At 39.0% G+C, this 19,673-nt stretch overlaps 1 protein-coding gene across 4 annotated transcripts in view; it reads left to right on the forward strand.

Annotated features, from left to right (window-relative positions):
* FAM151B (family with sequence similarity 151 member B) overlaps nt 1–19,673 on the forward strand; it is a 59,155-nt gene that overhangs the window by 27,239 nt on the left and 12,243 nt on the right. For 3 of the 4 annotated variants that reach the window (XM_066273671.1, XM_066273669.1, XM_066273672.1), the window contains 2 exons: nt 12,437–12,654; nt 16,447–16,582. In XM_066273671.1, coding sequence (XP_066129768.1) covers nt 12,437–12,654; nt 16,447–16,582 — 354 coding nt within the window. Of the gene's footprint in view, nt 1–12,436; nt 12,655–16,446; nt 16,587–19,673 lie in introns of all 4 variants that reach the window. The other variant, XR_010731111.1, reaches the window with a different exon arrangement.

Raw genomic sequence — 19,673 nt, forward strand, 5'->3', positions numbered from 1 at the left:
CCTGGCTGGCTGGCTCAGCGGTAGAGCGTTGGCCTGGCGTGTGGGGGACCTGGGTTCGATTCCTGGCGAGGGCACACAGAAGAAGTGCCCATTTGCTTCTCCACCCCCCCCCTTCCTCCCTGTCTCTCTCTTCCCCTCCCGCAGCCGAGGCTCCATTGGAGCAGAGATGGCCCGGGCGCTGGGGATGGCTCCTTCGCCTCTGCCCCAGGCGCTAGAGTGGCTCTGGTCGCTCGCGGCAGAGTGACACCCCGGAGGGGCAGAGCATCGCCCCCTGGTGGGCAGAGCGTCGCCCCTGGTGGGCATGCCGAGTGGATCCCGGTCGGGCGCATGTGGGAGTCTGTCTGTCTCTCCCCGTTTCCAGCTTCAGAAAAATACAAAAAAAAAAAAAAGACTTCCTTCTTCAAATGGTCAACATGGCAAACCTTTTGGCAGTTCTTTATGGGAAATTTAATACATGTAAGAATTGAGGATTTTGGCCACTGGCATTTTTAATTATAATTACTTGGAATTTATAACTTAATTGGGAGGAATGTGTCCTTTTGCAGTATTTACAATAGTAAGTTCCAGGCTTTCCTCCACATTTACTCTTTTAGAATAATTTTTTCATGTTCTAGAAAAATAAAAACTATAACAACAAAAGTTGTATTTTCCTTGGTAAGGCTTTATGTTTTTCTTAATGTAGGTTTTGTTTTTCCTATTTAAGTTCCTGCTAAGGGAAAGTATCATTACTTTTTATATTAGTAGTCTATATTGGTGGTAACTAAAATATTTACATATAAAATGAAATATGTGCATTTTTGCTTCATTGTGTTCGGTGTCATAGCTTCTTTGTACTGTACAGTCCTTTACACTTATATATGCTGGTAGGCACTTATATATGCTGGTGGGATTTCAATTTTGGGGAGAAAATACAGTTTGATACTAGATACTGTCAGATGGAAAACCAATGGAAAACAGCCCTGTGTCAGCTTACTAAATTGAGAAAGCCTAAAAAGGTCGCCCAACCTTTATAGATACAAGATTTATTTTTTCTTTAATTGAATTTATTGGAGTAACACTGGCTAATAAAATTATACAGGTTTCAGGTGCAGAGTTCTACAACACACACCATATTGTGTGTGTTCACTACATCCCAAGTCAAGTCTCAGTCCAGACACCTGATTTCTTAAGATATCAGAGTCCTTTCTGGAAGGGTTTCAGGATTTCCTCCAGCTCCACCCAGGAAGAGCAGAACCCCGCAGAACTTGCAGACAAGCAAGGTTTGGAGTCACAATTAAAGCTGCTTGCTACCAAAAATAGGGAAGTTTGTGTCAGAGTCTCAGAATTGTGGTTTTAACGTGGTATTAATATCCTTCAAAGGCGGAGAGCATTTGAGACAGAGAAATGACAGCATCTAAATTAGAGTCTGCAAGGACCAGCTTTAAAGTTTATTAATCTACTAAAATCGAGGGCCTCCAATCAAAATGAATGAAATCTTACCATTTGCAAGAGCATTGATGGACCTATAAGGTATTATACTGAGTAAATAAGTCAAACAGAGAAAGACAAATGCCATATGATTTTCCTCATATGTGGAATCTAAAGAACAATATAAATGAAAAACACAACAGAAACAGGGGAGGTGACATCAGAGAAATGGTGCCATGAGGAGCGCTCCCGATACCTCTCCCCAAAATTTCAACAAGTTTGACAACTATAGACAGAAAAATGATTCCAGGAGCATCTGTAAGTCCCACACACTGAACAAAGGTACTATTGGGTGAAAAGGTGGCTAAATATATAATCAACCCTGAAGGAAATAAGACGGAGAATGGAATACTCTGCCTTCCTCACTGATCTGAGCAAGGGCTGCTTTCACTTGGAACTGAGAGAAAGTGAGGGCTGGGGGCATGGAAAGAGCTGGGCTGGGGCATAGACGTTCAAGCTGAGGAAAGAGTGTGCCTGTGGCTCAACCCACGCAGAGCTAATGCCGGCGCCAGACCCCAGCAAAGGCGGGCGAGCGGTGGCCTTCATTACTCTGGTTATCCTGGTCGGGGAGCGCGGACAGTGTGCGAGTGGTTCCTCCTAGCGCCCCGGGCGTGGGCCCTGCATTCCCAGACAGAAGGGCAGGGTCAGAGACTGTCAGCAGTAGCCTTCTGCGTGGGCTGCGACCAGAGTCTCGGTGTAATCCCTGCTCCCCAAACAACAGCATGCAGGGAGTGCATGAAAGCCGACTTCCTTACGCCTGGACCTCTCCGGGCGGGCGGGGTGCCTCCACCAGCCATACAGGCTAACAAAGCCCATTCCCAGGGAAGAAAAAATACGGAAGTACTAGGGGGAGGGGCACGCAGGCTGCTTGCAGACAGTCTCTGGAGCAGATCTGCGGATCCAATCGCTGAAATTAGCTTAACCCACAGTCTGCTCACTGCCCAGCTGGCTTACCCCGGCAGCGGCTCTGGTTGACAAGGTCTTCTTTCTCAGGTCAGCAATCTAAGAGAAGAGACGTGATATTTATTAGGGCCTGTTGCTCTTTTCACAGTAGCTGGGACAACTCTATGCCAGCCAATACAAGGTGAAAAACACATTCCTCAGAGAACAAACCTCAGAGAACACTGCAGAAGTTAGACAGGCTAGGCTGTAGACTTTTTAACAAGGGAGAAGTCTGCAGAGAGCAATCCTACGGAACGCTAAGGCAAATTTAACTAGAAATAACCGGGGTACCTTAGAAAGGAGCCTGAACAGAAGTCAACACACCCCCTACCTGCTTAAGCTGGTGGCTCTGATGGGCAGAGCTTTCATACTCATGGTGGTGTGCTAAAAGGAGAGACTTGGCAGCTTTTAAGACCTCCTGTTCTGGTCCTGGCTGGTTGGCTCAGCGGTAGAGCGTCAGCCTGGCGCGTGGGGGACCCGGGTTGGATTCCCAGCCAGGGCACATAGGAGAAGCACCCATTTGCTTCTCCACCACCCCCTCCTTCCTCTCTGTCTCTCTCTTCCCCTCCCGCAGCCAAGGCTCCATTGGAGCAAAGATGGCCCAGGCGCTGGGGATTGCTCCTTGGCCTCTGCCCCAGGCGCTAGAGTGGCTCTGGTCGCAACAGAGCGACGCCCCAGAGGGGCAGAGCATCGCCCCCTGGTGGGCAGAGCGTCACCCCTGGTGGGTGTGCCGGGTGGATCCCGGTCGGGTGCATGCGGGAGTCTGTCTGACTGTCTCTCCCTGTTTCCAGCTTCAGAAAATAAATAAATAAATAAAATAAAAAAAAGACCTTCTGTTCTGCAGGCAACAACTAGGGCATCTTCCTGCCAGCCAATACAGGTTACAAAGTGCAAAAAGCCTGGGGAGAGTGGTCCCACAGAGTGCTGAGGCATACTAGACACACCTGGAGGCTCATAGAAAGACACCTTGAGAGCAGTTGGCTCCCAATCCTGCCTGATTATGCTGGCAGCTCTGACTGATTGAGCCTTACCCAGAGCCCTGTGTTGAGTGAGGATAGAGTGGGGATTTGCCAGCTCTTAGGGCCTCTTGCTCTCCAGGCAGTGGCAGGGGCAACCTCATAGCTGGATCACCAGGCTGCTAATTCAGGAAGGAGAGACTAGGAGAGAGGTTCTGGGAAAACGGACTCTCCCATTGTTGGAGCCTGCAAATGCTAACAAGCCCCAACTACCAACGAGACTGAAGCCTAATATATGACATTGTCATAGAGACTCATCAACTGCAAATCTCTACCTAAGTGTGCCACAGGGGCAGAGCCTGGGGTACAGTGCCACCAACTAGGAGGAGGGAGAAGGAAGAAAAAGGAAGAAGATAACCTCTCAAAATCAAGAATAATGCACAGTCTTTATAACTTTTAACATTTTTTTATCTTTATTTTTTTCTTCCACTTTGGTCCTTTTATCCTCTGCTTGTCATATTCTTTTCCCTTCATCTTGAACTACATTGCTCATAGGTGTTACATTTCCCTTTTTTTTTCTTTTCTTTTTTCTTTTTCTCTATGAGGGTTACACTCCAAAAACCTTAAGTCTTTCCCTTTCTTTTTCCTCTTTTTTTCTTCTTTTTTTCCTTTTTCTTTTTTCTCCCTCTCTCTTAGTTTCTTCTTCTCTCTTTCACTCTTCCTCTCACTCGATCATCACTTACAAATTATTTTATTTTGGATTCAAATTTTTTCTTTGTGGCATTTTGTGTGCTTTTTAACTCATTAGCATTCCCCCAAGCCCCGGCTCTCCATTCTATGTAGTTTTTGTTCCACTTAATACAATAGTATTTTTTTTCTTTTTCTTGTTTTCTTCTTATCTCTTTCACTATATCTCTCATTTGACCGCCATTTACAAGCAAACTGTTATTCTTGATCCAAATTTTTTCCTTTTTAGCATTTTGTGGGTCCTTACCTCGTTTTTTGCCCCTTTGTCACTTCTCCCCAACTCAGGCTCTCCATTCTAGGTAGTTTTTGTTCCATTTAGCACAATATAATTCTCAGTTTTTCCACAGTATTTTCTCAAAAAACAAATAATAATAATTTTAAAATTATTTTTTACTTTTTATTCTTTATTAATTCTCATTAGTGTTATTAACAAAACCACCCTCAGATACCATTAAGGAAAAGGAAATTGAATATCATGGATACAAAAGACAGAGATGTAGCACAGATAGATGAGGAAAAATCTATAGAAAAAAATTTTAATAGATTGGAAACCTTGGAGTTAAATGACAGAGAATTTAAAACAGAAATTCTAAAAATATTCAGAGATATACAAGAAAACACAGAAAGGCAGTTTAGGGAGCCCCAAAAAACAACCAATGTAAAGAAAGAATATATTATCAAGGAAATTGAAACTATGAAAACAAATCAAACAGAGATGAAAAACTCAATTAATGAACTGAAAAACGAGGTAACAAGCTTAGCTAATAGAACAGGCCAGATAGAAGAGAGAATTAGTGACATAGAAGATGGGAAACTTGAGGCACAGCAGAGAGATGAGGAGAGAGACTCACAAATTTAAAAAAATGAGAAAGACCTACAGGAATTGTCTGGCTCCATCAAAAAGAGTAATGTAAGAATAATAGGTATATCAGAAGGAGAAGAGAGAGAAAATGGAATGGAGAATATATTCAAACAAATAATAGATGAGAACTTCCCAAGCCTATGGAAAGAACTAAAGCCTTGATTCAAGAAATAAACAGAACACTGAGTTATCTTAACCCCAACAAACCTATTCCAAGGCACATCATAATGAAATTGGCACAAACCAATGACAAAGAAAAAATTCTCAAGGCAGCCAGAGAAAAGAAGAATACAACATATAAAGGAAGGCCTATTAGATTATCATCAGATTTCTCAGCAGAAACTCTACAAGCAAGAAGAGAGTGGACACCTATATTTAAAGCTCTGAAAGAGAAGAACTTTCAGCCAAGAATACTATACCCATCAATGCTATACTTCAAATACAAAGGAGAAATAAAAACATTCACAAATACAGAAAAGATAAGGGAATTTATCATCAGAATACCCCCACTTTAGGAAATACTAAAGGGGGTTATCCAACCAGATACAAAGAACAAAACAAAACCACAAGCAAAAGCTCCACCAAGAATACAATAAAATCAAATTCAAACTATGAGAACAAAAAAAAAAAAAAAGGGGGAGAGGACGAAGATTAACAGTAGCAAAGGATGATGGAGTGCAGAAGCACTCATAAGATAGTGTACTACAATGAACATGGTAGGAATCTTTTCCATTACTTAATGGTAACCAGCCCTGAAAAAACCACCACAGATACATGACTTGAAAAAAGAAGTAATAGAGGAAAGAAGTATGGATTACAACCAAACAAAAACAAATGATAGAAAAACAAAAGAGAAGAATCAAAGAAGATACAAGATACAAAACTAACAGAAAGCAATATATAAAATGGCAACAGGAAACCCTCAAGTGTCAATAATTACACTAAATGTAAATGGATTAAACTCACCAATAAAAAGACACAGAGTAGCAGAACGGATTAAAAAAGAAAATCCAACTGTATGCTGCCTACAAGAAACACATCGGCCCTGGCCGGTTGGCTCAGTGGTAGAGCGTCGGCCTGGTGTGCAGAAGTCCCAGGTTCAATTCCCATCCAGGGCACACAGGAGAAGCGCCCATCTGCTTCTCCACCCCTCTCCCTCTCCTTCCTCTCTGTTTCTCTCTTCCCCTCCCGCAGCTGAGGCTCCATTGGAGCAAAGATGGCCTGGGCGCTGGGGATGGCTCCTTGGCCTCTGCCCCAGGCGCTAGAGTGGCTATGGTCACAACAGAGTGATGCCCCAGAGGGGCAGAGCATTGTCCCCTGGTGGGCAGAGCGTTGCCCCCCTGGTGGGCGTGCTGGTTGGATCCTGGTCAGGCACATGTGGGTGTCTGTCTGACTGTCTCTCTTCGTCTCTAGCTTCAGAAAAATACAAAAAAAAAAAAAATTAAAAAAAAAAAAAGAAAGAGACACATCTAAGCAACAAGGATAAAAACAAATTCAAAGTGAAAGGCTGGAAAACAATACTCCAAGCAAATAACATCCAAAAGAAAGGTGTTGCAATACTCATATCTAACAATGCTGACTACAAGACAGCAAAAGTAATCAGAGACAAAAATGGTCATTTCATAATGATTAAGGGGATGCTGCACCAAACCAAGGAGCACCAAAATATATAAGACAGCTACTGACTGACCTAAAAACAAAAATCAACAAAATTACAATAATACTTGGAGACCTCAATACACCAGTGAGGGCTCTAGATCATTCATCCAAACAGAAAATCAATAAAGAACTATTGCCCTTAAACGAAACACTACAACTATTGGATATGATAGACATCTACAGAAAATTTCATCCCAAAGTGACAGAGCATACATTTTTCTCTAGTGCACATGGAACATTCTCAAGAATTGACCATATGTTGGGCCACAAAAATAACATCAAATTCAGAAAAATTGAAATTGTACCAAGCATATTTTCTGATCATAAAGCCTTGAAACTAGAATTCAACTGCAAAAAGGAGGTAAAAAAAAAAAAACCACACAAAAATGTGGAAACTATAAACAACATACTTTTAAAAAATGAGTGGGTCAAAGAAGAAATAAGTGCAGAGATCAAAAGATACATACAGACAAATGAAAATAACAATACAACATATCAGAATCTCTGGGATGCAGCAAAAGCAGTAATAAGAGGGAAGTTCATATCACTACAGGCTTATATGAACAAACAAGAGAGAGCCCAAGTAAACCACTTAACTTCACATCTTAAGGAACTAGAAAAAAAAGAACAAAGACAACATAAAACCAGCAGAAGAAAAGAATAATAAAAATGAGAGCTAAAATAAATGAAATAGAGAACAGAAAAACTATAGAAAAAATTAATAAAACAAGAAACTGGTTCTTTGAAAAGATCAACAAAATTGACAAACCCTTGGCAAGACTCACCAAGGAAAAAAGAGAAAGGACTCATATAAAAAAATGCAAAATGAAAGAGGAGAAATCACCACAAATATGATAGATATACAAAGGATTATTGTAGAATACTATGAAAAACTATATGCCAACAAATTCAACAATCTAGAAGAAATGGATAAATTCCTAGAACAATACAATCTTCCTAGACTGAGTCATGAAGAAACAGAAAGCCTAAACAAACCAATAAGCAGGGAGGAAATATTAAAAACCTCCCTAAAAATAAAAGTCCAGGGCCGGACGGCTATCCTAGTGAATTCTTTCAAACTTTCAAAGAAGACTTGGTTCCTATTCTACTCAAAGTCTTCCAAAAAATTGAAGAAGCATTATTTCCAAACACATTTTATGAGGCCAACAAACCCTCATACCTGGCAAGGACAGCACAAAAAAAGAAAACTATAGACTAATATCTCTAATGAATACAGATGCTAAAATACTAAATGAAATACTAGCAAATTGAATACAACAACATATTAAAAAAATAATACATCATTATGAAGTGGGATTCATCCCAGAATCTCAAGGATGGTTCAACATATGTAAAACGATTAATGTAATACATCATATCAATAAAACAAAGAACAAAAACCACGTGATCTTATCAATAGATGCAGAAAAGCACAATTTTATGTTTAAAACACTCAACAAAATGGGTATAGAAGGAAAATATCTCAACATGATAAAGGCCATTTATGATAAACCATCAGCTAATATCATATTAAATGGCATAAAACTGAGGACTTTCCCCCTTAAATCAGGAACAAGACAGGGTTGTCCACTCTCTCCACTCTTATTTAAAGTAGTGCTAGAAGTTCTAGCCAGAGCAATCAGACAAGAGAAAGAAATAAAGGTTTATAAATAAAAGAAGAAGTAAAGGTTTCACTTTTTGCAGATGATATGATCCTATACATCAAATACCCCAAAGGCTCCACAAAAAGATTACTAGAAACAATAAACCAATACAATAAGGTCACAGGATACAAAATTAACATACAAAAGTCCATTGCCTTCCTATATGCCAACAATGAAACATCAGAAAACGAACTCAAAAAAATAATTCCCTTCACAGTTGCAACAAAAAAAATAAAATACCTAGGAATAAACATAACAAACAATGTAAAAGACCTATATAATGAAAACTACAAAGCATTGTTAAGGGAAATGGAAAAAGATACAATGAAATGGAAAAATATTCCTTGTTCTTGGATAGGACGAATAAATATAATCAAAATGACCATATTACCCAAAGCAATATACAAATTCAATGCAATTCCCATCAAAATTCCAATGACAGCCTGACCAGGCGGTGGTGCAGTGGATAGAGCGTTGGATTGGGATGCCAGGGACCCAGGTTTGAGACCCCGAGGTCGCCAGCTTGAGTGTGGGCTCATCTGGTTTGAACAAAATCTCACCAGCTTTGACCCAAGGTTGCTGACTTGAGCAGGGGGTCACTCAGTCTGCTGAAGGTCCACAGTCAAGGCACATATGAGAAAGCAATCCATGAACAACTAAGGTTTCGCAATGCGCAATAAAAAACTAATGATTGATGCTTCTCATCTCTCTGTCCCTGTCTATCCCTCTCACTGACTCTCTCAGTCTCTGTAAAAAAAAAAAAATTCCAATGACATTTTTTAAAGAAATGGAACAAAAAATCATCAGATTTATATGGAACTATAAAAAACCCCGAATAGCCAGAGCAATCCTAAGGAAAAAGAATGAAGCTGGGGGCATTACAATACCTGACTTCAAATTATATTATAGAACCACGACAATCAAAACAGCATGGTATTGGCAGAAAAACAGACACTAAGACCAATGGAACAGAATAGAGAGCCCAGAATTAAACCACATATATATGGTCAAATAATTTTTGATAAAGGGGCCAACACCACATAATGGAGAAAAGAAAGCCTCTTCAACAAATGGTGTTGGGAAAACTGGAAGGCCACATGCAAAAGAATGAAACTCGACTACAGTTTGTCCCCTTGTACTAGAATTAATTCAAAATGGATCAAAGACCTAAATATAAAACCTGGAATAATAAAGTACATAGAAGAAAACATAGGTACTAAACTCATGGACCTTGGTTTTAAAGCGCATTTTATGAATTTGACTCCAAAGGCAAGGGAAGTGAAGGCAAAGATAAATGAATGGGACTACATCAGACTAAGAAGTTTTTGCTTAACAAAAGAAATTAACAACAAAATAAACAGACAGCCGACTAAATGGGAAATGATATTTTCAAACAACAGCTCAGATAAGGGCCTAATATCCAAAATATACAAAGAACTCATAAAACTCAACAACAAACAAACAAACAATCCAATAAAAAAATGGGAAGAGGACATGAACAGACACTTCTCTCAGGAAGAAATACAAATGGCCAACAGATATATAAAAAGATACTCATCTTCATTAGTTATTAGAGAAATGCAAATCAAAACTACAATGAGATACCACCTCATACCTGTTAGATTAGCTATTATCAGCAAGACAGGTAATAGCAAATGTTGGAGAGGCTGTGGAGAAAAAGGAACCCTCATCCATTGTTGGTATGACTGTAAAGTAGTACAACCACTATGGATGAAAGTATGGAGGTTCCTCAAAAAACTAAAAATAGAACTACCATATGACCCAGCAATCCCTCTACTGGGTATACACCCCCAAAAATCAAAAACACTGGTACGTAAAGACACATGCAGCCCCATGTTCATTGCAGCATTGTTCACAGTGGCCAAGACATGGAAACAACCAAAAAGCCCTTCAATAGGTGACTGGATAAAGAAGATGTGGTACATACACACTATGGAATACTACTCAGCCATAAGAAATGATGACATAATATCATTTACAACAGCATGGATGGACCTTGATAACATTATACTGAGCGAAATAAGTAAATCAGAAAAAACTAAGAACTATATGATTCCATACAGAGGTGGGACATAAAAACGAGAGTAAGAGACATGGACAAGAGTGTGATGGTTACTGGGGGCGGGGAGGGAGGGAGGGGGTGGGGAAGGCGAGGGGCACAAAGAAAACCAGATAGAAGGTGACAGAAGACAATCTGACTTTGGGTAATGGGAATGCAACATAATTAAATGTCAAAATAACCTGGAGATGTTTTCTCTGAACATATCTACCCTGATTTATTAATGTCACCCCATTAAAATTAATTTAAAACCAAAACAAGAAAAAGAAAACCAGAAACAGACTCAGAGGTACAGAGAGCAGACTGGTGGTTGCCAGAGTGGAGGGGGATTGGAGGACTGGATGAAAAAGGTGAAGGGACTGAGAAGTACAGGGTGGTCATTGCAAAATAGTCATGAGATGTAAAGTACAGCACAGGGAATGTAGCATTAATATTGTAATAACTGTGCATGGTGTCAGGGTACTAGAAATATTGGGGGAACACTTTTTAAAGTATATGATTATCTAACCACTATGCTGTACACTGAAACTAATATAAAATAATATTGATGTAAACTGTAATTGAACATATTTTTAAAATAAGGAAATATATATATCATCTAGACCAGTGGTCCCTAACCCCCGGGCTGCGGAACCGGTACCGGTCCGTGGGCCATTTGGTACGGGTCTGCAGAGAAAGAATAAATACCTTACATTATTTCCGTTTTATTTATATTTAAGTCTGAATGATGTTTTATTTTTTAAAAAATGACCAGATTCCCTGTTACATCTGTCTAAGACTCACTCTTGATGCTTGTCTTGGTTACGTGATACATTTATCCATCCCACCCTAAAGGCCGGTCCGTGAAAATATTTTCTGACATTAAACTGGTGTGTGGCCCAAAAATGGTTGGGGACCACTGGTCTAGACCACAGCCTCCATTTCAGAGGCAGAAGAATGAGAAAAAAGTGTTTAGTGGAGCAGAGTTAAGGACTACACAGGCTGGTTTTCTGTGATTCTAAAGAACAGTATTGTTGCTCAATGATGAACATGACTCAAGAAATAATGGGATTATCAGTTTCTCTCTGTGAAGTTCAGGCCCCAAAAGTCATGGACTGAAAAGTGGTAGAAGCACAGGCAGGAGGGTTCCAGTCCCTTAGGAAGACAGGTGGAAATGTGGGGAGGGTGCTGAGTGTTTTCCCTCTTACATCTGTCTCCCAAATTCCTAGCTTTCTATCACAGTATTCACCAAAAGCTAATTTTCTTAGAAATCAACATAGGCCCTAACGGTTCAGAATTATTGGTATAGTTTTCTAGGAAAATTTGTGTATGCATTTTTTAAAGGAAAAATTATGTAGGATGATTAAAACCTTATTGTCTCAAAATCTCTAGGTGTCAGAATAGATGTTGGGAAATACAAAGAGTGAAGCTGCTTTTTTTATTTAAAAGTATCTAAAATATAGTTGTCTCTAGTTTCCAGAAGATTTGTTTACAATAAGGGGGGGGGAGTGAAATTTATAAAAGCCTTAAGGAAATTTTATAATTTTATACCTTGTATTCATTTTTAGAAATATATTTATGTGTCCAGATTTACACAAGAATAGATGAAGGAAAAGAGGTTATTTTTTCCAATGTCATGAGCCAGTATTAGAAATATGTGCCTGAGTGCACTATGAATATTTTCATAAATGTGAATTTTTGTAAGTTATGACTATATCTAATTTTAAAATCTTATATATTCTCTGATGAATGAATATGTATATCTTTTTTTAAATTGTTATTATACTGAATGATCCTAATACAGAGTTCTGAAACGTCCATCTGTCCACAAGTGGTATTATTTCTTTATGTATAGAACCTTTAAGGTGCCTTTATGAATAAAAAGTATAAATCAACTTTTGAGTTGTGGCTTATGTTAACTTTCCTCTTTAGTGCTATGTGACCTTTGATTTTATTTAATTCAGGCATCATTGTGTTATACTTTTATTATGAATTTGAGAACACTAAAACCACTAGTCTAAAGAACTTCTTTCAACTTTTACTGTAGGAATATCTCTCATTGACAACAAACTGTTTTCAGTCTGGCAGCTGTAGAACCATCCATGCTGCTCTTGGAAAATGTGAAGAGGCATCTGCAGCAGCCTGTGTGGATTAATGCTGATATTCTTCCCGGGCCAAATGGAGATAGCACAGTAGTAGATGCAAAACCTTTTATAGACACTGTGACGTCCTTCTTTCCAGATGTGACATTTTCCCTGGGTTGGACAACAGGGTGGCATCCTGAGAAAGTCAATGAAGGTAATAATTTTTAAAAAGTATTTTTTGTTGGTCAAATTAAAATATATTCTATCACCTGACCAGGCCGTGGTGCAGTGGATAAAGTGTAGGACTCGGACGCAGAGGACCCAGGTTCAAAACTCCGAGTTCACTGGCTTGAACATGGGCTCGTGCAGCTTGAGCGTGGGGTTGCTGGCTTGAGTGTGGGATCATAGACATGACCCCAAGGTTGCTGGCTTAAGCCCAAGGTCACTGACTTCTGCAAGGGGTCACTCGCTCTACTGTGGCCCCCTCCGCCCCCGTCAAGGCACATATGAGAAAGCAATCAATGGACAACTAAGGAGCCGCAATGAAGAATTGATGCTTCTCATCTCTCCTTTCCTGTCTGTATGTTCCAATCTGTCCCTCTCTGTCTCTCTGTCACAAAAACAAAAAACAAAAACAAAAACACCCCCCCCCAAAACAAAAACAAATGATAAGAGCTTTTCATGTGGTGTGAGGCCAGGAGTGGTTGAAGAATTCTCCCTGGACATTTAGAAGGGGCTCCAATGTAGGGTGCTGGGACCTTGCCGCCCTCTGATCTCTGACGGACAGGGGAGTGGGTGGCTCTGAGACTTTTTTCTAGGCTTGATCCCTTCTTTCACATATTCCTATAGATGGACGTGCTATTTTCAGGTTCTTTTTCCTGGCTGAAACTTATTACACCTCCTTGGATTCATCTTTCCATTTCTTTGTACATCCATAGGTAGTGATTTCCAGGTAAACAGCCATTAAGCAATCAGATGCTCTAGTACACCTGTCCATGTGCTAAAAATGATAAACTAAGAAATTATCTAGAATTTATGGAGATGTCAGCTATATCCTGTGTTCAGGGCATTCATTTTTTACTTATTTGCTATTATTTTTTTAATATAAAGTTTTTGAGTCTAACCTGAGATTAGAATAACTGCTATTTAGTAAATAGTGACATTTAGTTTATGACTTCCCTGAACCAACAATTGATGATTCAGAGAAAAAATAGTATGTTTTAACTTAATTCTAGTTTAATTTTTTAATCATTTAAATTTTTATTAGTTTCATTAAAATCTATAGCATATAATTTAAAGTGTTTAAAGAAGGTAAACTGGAAGTGATTTAGTAACTTCCTTACTGATTCTGAACTCTTTTTAGTCACTGTTTAACTCAGGCTTTAACCTCAGGCTTGAGTTGAGTTAAACCATATCTGGGTCTTCATGTCACATTGGTGCTGAATGTGTTAAGGCTGTTTTACCCCACTGGCCTCATATTATTACCAACATATGTTGTATCCTCCCTTTTTATGCTGCAAGTTTAGAAAACAAGAGTTTATAAGTTTAGAGTAATGTCAATATAGCTTCTGTTAACTGTGTTTTTTTGTAATTAAATTTATTGGAGTGACATTGGTTAATAAAATTGGATAGGTTACAGGTGTACAATTCTTTCCTTTTTTTTTTTTTTTTTTAATTTTCTGAAGCTGGAAACGGGGAGGCAGACAGACTCCCGCATGCACCCGACCGGGATCCACCCGGCACGCCCACCAGGGGGCGATGCTCTGCCCATCCGGGGCGTGGCTCTGTCGCGACCAGAGCCATTCTAGCGCCTGAGGCAGAGGCCAAGGAGCCATCCCCAGCTCCCGGGCCATCTTTTTGCTCCAATGGAGCCTCAGCTGCGGGAGGGGAAGAGAGAGACAGAGAGGAGGGGGGGATGGAGAAGCAGATGGGCGCTTCTCCTGTGTGCCCTGGTCGGGAATCGAACCCGGGTCTCCTGCACGCCAGGCCGACACTCTACTACTGAACCAACCGGCCAGGGCTACAATTCTATAATATATCATCTCTATACTGTACTATATGACTACCACCCCACCTGAAGTCTCCTTTATCACAATTTAACCCTCTTTACCCTCTTCTACCTCCCTCACCCACCTCAAGCAGTAGCTTTCATGATGTAACAAATCTTTCTTTAACTATGTTTTTAAATTTTTTTATTTATTGATTTTAGTGAGAAAGGAAGGAAGGGGGAGAGAGAGAGAGGGGGGGAGAGAGAGAGAGAGAGAGAGAGAGAGAAACAGAGACATTGAGCTGCCCCTATATGTGCTCTGATTGGGGATCAAACCAGCAAATTTCTGTGCCTCAGGACAAAGCTCTAACCACCTGAGCTATCTGGCCATAGCAACAACTTTCTTCTAATTAAAAATATATCATTTTCATGCCTGGCCTGTGATAGTGCAGTAGATAAAGTATTCAACCTGGAATGCTGAGGTTGCTGAGGTTGCTGGTTGAAACCCTGGCCTTGCCTGGTCAAGGCATGTGTCAGAAGTAACTATGAGCTGATGTTTCCCGCTCCTCCTCCTGCCTTTCTCTCTCCCCTCTCTCTAAAATTAATAAATAAAATCTTAAAATATATATATATAATTTTTCAGATTTAAAATTCATTTTTATTAGAAAGAGAGGGGAAAGAGAGAGAGGAAAGAGACAGAGAGAACAGGGGGAGGAGCAGGAAGCATCAACTCCCATATGTGCCTTGACCAGGCAAGCCTGGGGTTTCATACCAGCGACCTCAGCATTCCAGGTCGACGCTTTATCCACTGCACCACCACAGGTCAGGCAATTTTTCAGATTTTAAAGGAGAGATTATTTCTTTCTTTCATAAGATATTTTAGCTGTTAAACTAACATATTCATATAGGCTTTCTATAAAATGTTCTGAGCAATACTTTTTTACAACTTGTTTTTTATTGAGTTTAGGGTAATTTCAAAAATATAATTTTTCTCTGAAGCTGTTTATAAACAGTCAAGTATGCTTTCCACAATGTCCTAACATAATTAACATATATAAGAGTCAGTTTTACCCCTATTTCTATTTTAGGTAAAATGTTTTAGAAATCTAGACTAGCCAAAAGTAAAGAAAATGAAGTTAAAATTAACCTGATACAACACAGGCCTTGGCCAGCTGGCTCAGCAGTAGAGAGTTGGCCCAGTGTGTGGAAGTCCTGGGTTCAATTCTCACTCAGGGCACATAGGAGAAGCACCCATCTGCTTCTCCACCCTTCCCCCTCTCCTTTTTCTCGATCTCTCTCTTCCCCTCCCACAGCCAAGGCTCCATTGGAGCAAAGTTGGCCTGGGCACTGAGGATGGCTTCATGGCCTCCGCCTCAGGTGCTAGAATGGCTCCAATTGCAGCAGAGCAACGCCCCAGAGGGGCCCAGCATCACCCCCTGTGGTGGGCATGCCGGGTGGATCCTGGTTGGATGCATACAGGAGTCTGTCTGTCTGCCTCCTCTGTGCTTCTCACTTCAGAAAAATACAAAATAAATAAATAAATAAAATTAACCTGATACATTCAATAAAAAAGCTTAAAAAGTTAATTATTTTTAAAAATTGAAGTTAATTATTACTTAAATAGCTAATAAAAATAAAATATCCATCTTTCTCTAGAAAAGAAAACTTAATTAACACAAGTGGAAAATCTTAGTTTATAAAGAATATTAATGATGAGGAAGTACCTAAGAATCTTAGAATCTTTAAAGTAACTAGTTTGTCAAATTTACTTTTTTACATTTGAGATATTTGTAAATTTTTTTGTTAAATTTCTATAGGTCATTTGTGGCATGGTTTTAGTTTTAATTTTTATTTACATTTTCCACCCAAAATCTTTTCTTGCATTAAGTGGGATTTTAATTCACTTTGAATTCAAATGGGAATGGTATGAATTACCTATAAATTTGCACATATAAGTGAGTTGTTATTTGACTTCAGCATTCCAATTTGAAAAGTTAAATTTCTTTTTTCTCATTTCAGGTTATAGTTGGACAATGGTGAAAGAGATGGAATACGTATGTAATGAACTAAGTCAGCCTGTTACATTTCCTGTCAGAGCAGCACTGGTCAGGCAGTCGTGTTCTCAGTTACTTTGGCTGTTAAAGAAATCAAACAGGTATGTATAAGTTTGACTATATAGTGTGTGCATGGGGGTGTGAGACAGACAAAGAGGATGGAAACTGATTATGTCAAGACAGTGTGCATGAGAGAGATGAACATTGATTCTGCAAGCACAGACTTCTTCACTAGAATTAAGCTAATGAACTTTAACATTGTTTATCTCTTACAGTGTTTGCACATAGTAAGGGCCCAGAAAGTGTTACTTTTTTCATTGTTATACATTCACAAAAAGTTGTAAATGGATAAAAGAGTTTTCCTCTGAATATTATCATAATTTTAGAAGTCTATTTCCATAAAAACTTTTATTTTAATATATAATAAAGTTATTTAGACCATTTATTAAATATTAAAATATATTATAGAGGTACAGATATTGAAAAGTTTTGATACTATTTTTTTAATTAATTTATTGTGTTTACGTAGATTCTAATGTCACCTGTGATCCCCAGTACATCCCCCCTGTCTCCCTCCCTGTTACGCCCTCCCCACTTCCCTCCAGGATTTGCTTTTCTGCTCTCATCCCATCCTATCAGCCTATCATCCCCTTTCCCTCTGTCCACTTTCCATCTGGATCCTTTGATCCCTCCTCTGTCTCTATTCCGCTCCTCAGTTCATACTGTTCATCAGATTCCTCAGATGAGTGAGGTCATATGATATTTTTCTTTCTCTGCCTGGCTTCTTTCACTTAACATAATAGTATCCAGGTCCATTCGTTTGTTGCAAAGGTAAAATTTCCTTCTTTTTCATGGCCCCATAGTATTCCATTGTGTATATATACCACTGCTTTTTAATCCACTCGTCCACTGAGGGACTGGGCTGTTTCCAGATCTTGGCTATTGTGAACAATGCTGACATAAACATGGGGGTGCATTTCTCCTTTACAAACTGTGGTATGGTATTCTTGGGGTATATTCCTAAAAGTAGGATGGCTGGGTCAAAAGGCAGTTCCATTTTTAATTTTTTGAGGGATCTCCATACTGTTTTCCACAGTGGCTGCACCAGTCTGCATTTCCACCAGCAGTGCAGGAGGGTTCCCTTTTCTCCACACCCTCGCCAGCACTTATTCTGTGTTGATTTGTTGATGCGCGCCATTCTGACTGGTGTGAGATGATATCTCATTGTGGTTTTAATTTGCATTTCTCTAATGATTAGTGATGTTGAGCATTTTTTCATCTGTCTATTGGCCATATGTATGTCCTCTTTGGAGAAGTGTCTATTCATATCTTTTGCCCATTTTTTGATTGGACTATTTATATTCCTGGTGTTGAGTTTTACAAGTTCTTTATAAATTTTGGTTATTAACCCCTTATCAGATGTATTGTTGAATATGTTTTCCCATTTTGTGCTTTCCCTTTTTATTTTGTTCATATTGTCTTTAGCTGTGCAAAAGCTTTTTAGTTTGATATAGTCCCATTTGTTTATCCTGTCCTTTATTTCCCTGTGTGTGGAGATAAATCAACAAATGTATTGCTGCAAGAGATGTTGGAGAGCTTACTGCCTATATTTTCTTCTAAGATGTTTATGGTTTCACGACTTAGATTTAAGTCTTTTATCCATTTTGAGTTTATTTTTGTGAATGGTGTAAGTTGGTGGTCTAGTTTCATTTTTTTGCAGGTAGCTGACCAATTTTCCCAACACCATTTGTTAAAGAGACTGTCTTTACTCCATTGTATACTATTACCACCCTTGTCAAATATCAGTTCATAAAGGTGTGGGTTTATTTCTGGGTTCTCTGTTCTGTTCCATTGATCTATATGCCTGTTCATATGCCAGTACCAACTTAATGTCGAAAGTGTGATAGCACCCACTTTATTCTTCTTTTTCAAGATTGCTGAGACTATTCGTGTTCTTTTTTGGTTCCATATAAATGTTTAGAATATTTGTTCTATATCTTTGAAGTATGTCCTTGGTATTTTAATAGGAATTGCATTGAATTTATAAATTGCTTTGGGTAATATGGACCTTTTAATGATGTTTATTGTTCCTAGCCATGAGCATGGTATATGCTTCCACTTGTTTGTATCTTCCTTGATTTCCTTTATCAATGTTTTATAATTTTCCAAGTACAAATCTTTAACCTCCTTGGTTAAATTTACTACTAGGTATTTTTGTTGTTGTTGCAATAGTAAAGGGAATTGTTTTCTTAATTTCTCTTTCAGACAGATCATTGTTGGTGTATAAAAATGCCTCTGATTTCTAAGTATTAATTTTATATCTTGCCACCTTGCTGAATTCAGTTATCAGGTCTAGTAGTTTTTTGACTGCAACTTTAGGATTTTCTAGGTACAGTATCATATCATCATCAAATAATGATAGTTTTACTTCTTCTTTTCCAATTTGGATGCCTTTTATTTCTTCTTGTCAGATTGCCGTGGCTAGGACTTCCAGAACTATATTGAATAAGAGTGATGAAAGGGAACACCCCTGCCTTGTTCCTGATCTTAAGGGGATTGCTTTTAATTTTTGCCCATTGAGTATGATATTGACTGTGGGCCTATCATAGATGGCATTTATCATTTTGAGCTATGTTCCCTGTATTCCCACTTTGCTGAGAGTTTTGATCATAAATGGGTGCTGGATTTTATCGAATGCTTTTTCTCCATTTATTGATATTATCATGTGGTTTTTGTCCTTCCTTTTGTTTATGTGATGAATTACATTGATTGATTTGCAAATATTATACCAGCCTTGCCTCCCCAAAATAAATCCCACTTGATCATGATGTATGATTTTTTTCATGTATTGCTGGATCTGGTTTGCTAATATTTTGTTGAGAATTTTAGCATCTAAATTCATCAGGGATATTGGCCTATAGTTTTCTTTCTTTGCCTGGTTTTAGAATGAGGATTATGTTTGCCTCATAAAAGGAGCTTGGAAGTTTTCCCTCCTCTTGAATTTTTTTAAATAGCTTGAGAAGAATAGGAGTTAGTTTTTCTTTGAATGTTTGGTAGAATTCGCCTGTGAAGCCATCTGGCCCAGGACTTTTGTTTATTGGGAGTTTATTGATAACTGTTTTGATCTCATTTGTTGTAATCGGTCTATTTAGGTTTTCTGATTCTTCCAGATTGATTTTTGAAAGATTACAT

Source organism: Saccopteryx bilineata, chromosome 4 (genome assembly GCF_036850765.1).
Source record: "Saccopteryx bilineata isolate mSacBil1 chromosome 4, mSacBil1_pri_phased_curated, whole genome shotgun sequence".
Classification (NCBI taxonomy): domain Eukaryota; kingdom Metazoa; phylum Chordata; class Mammalia; order Chiroptera; family Emballonuridae; genus Saccopteryx; species Saccopteryx bilineata.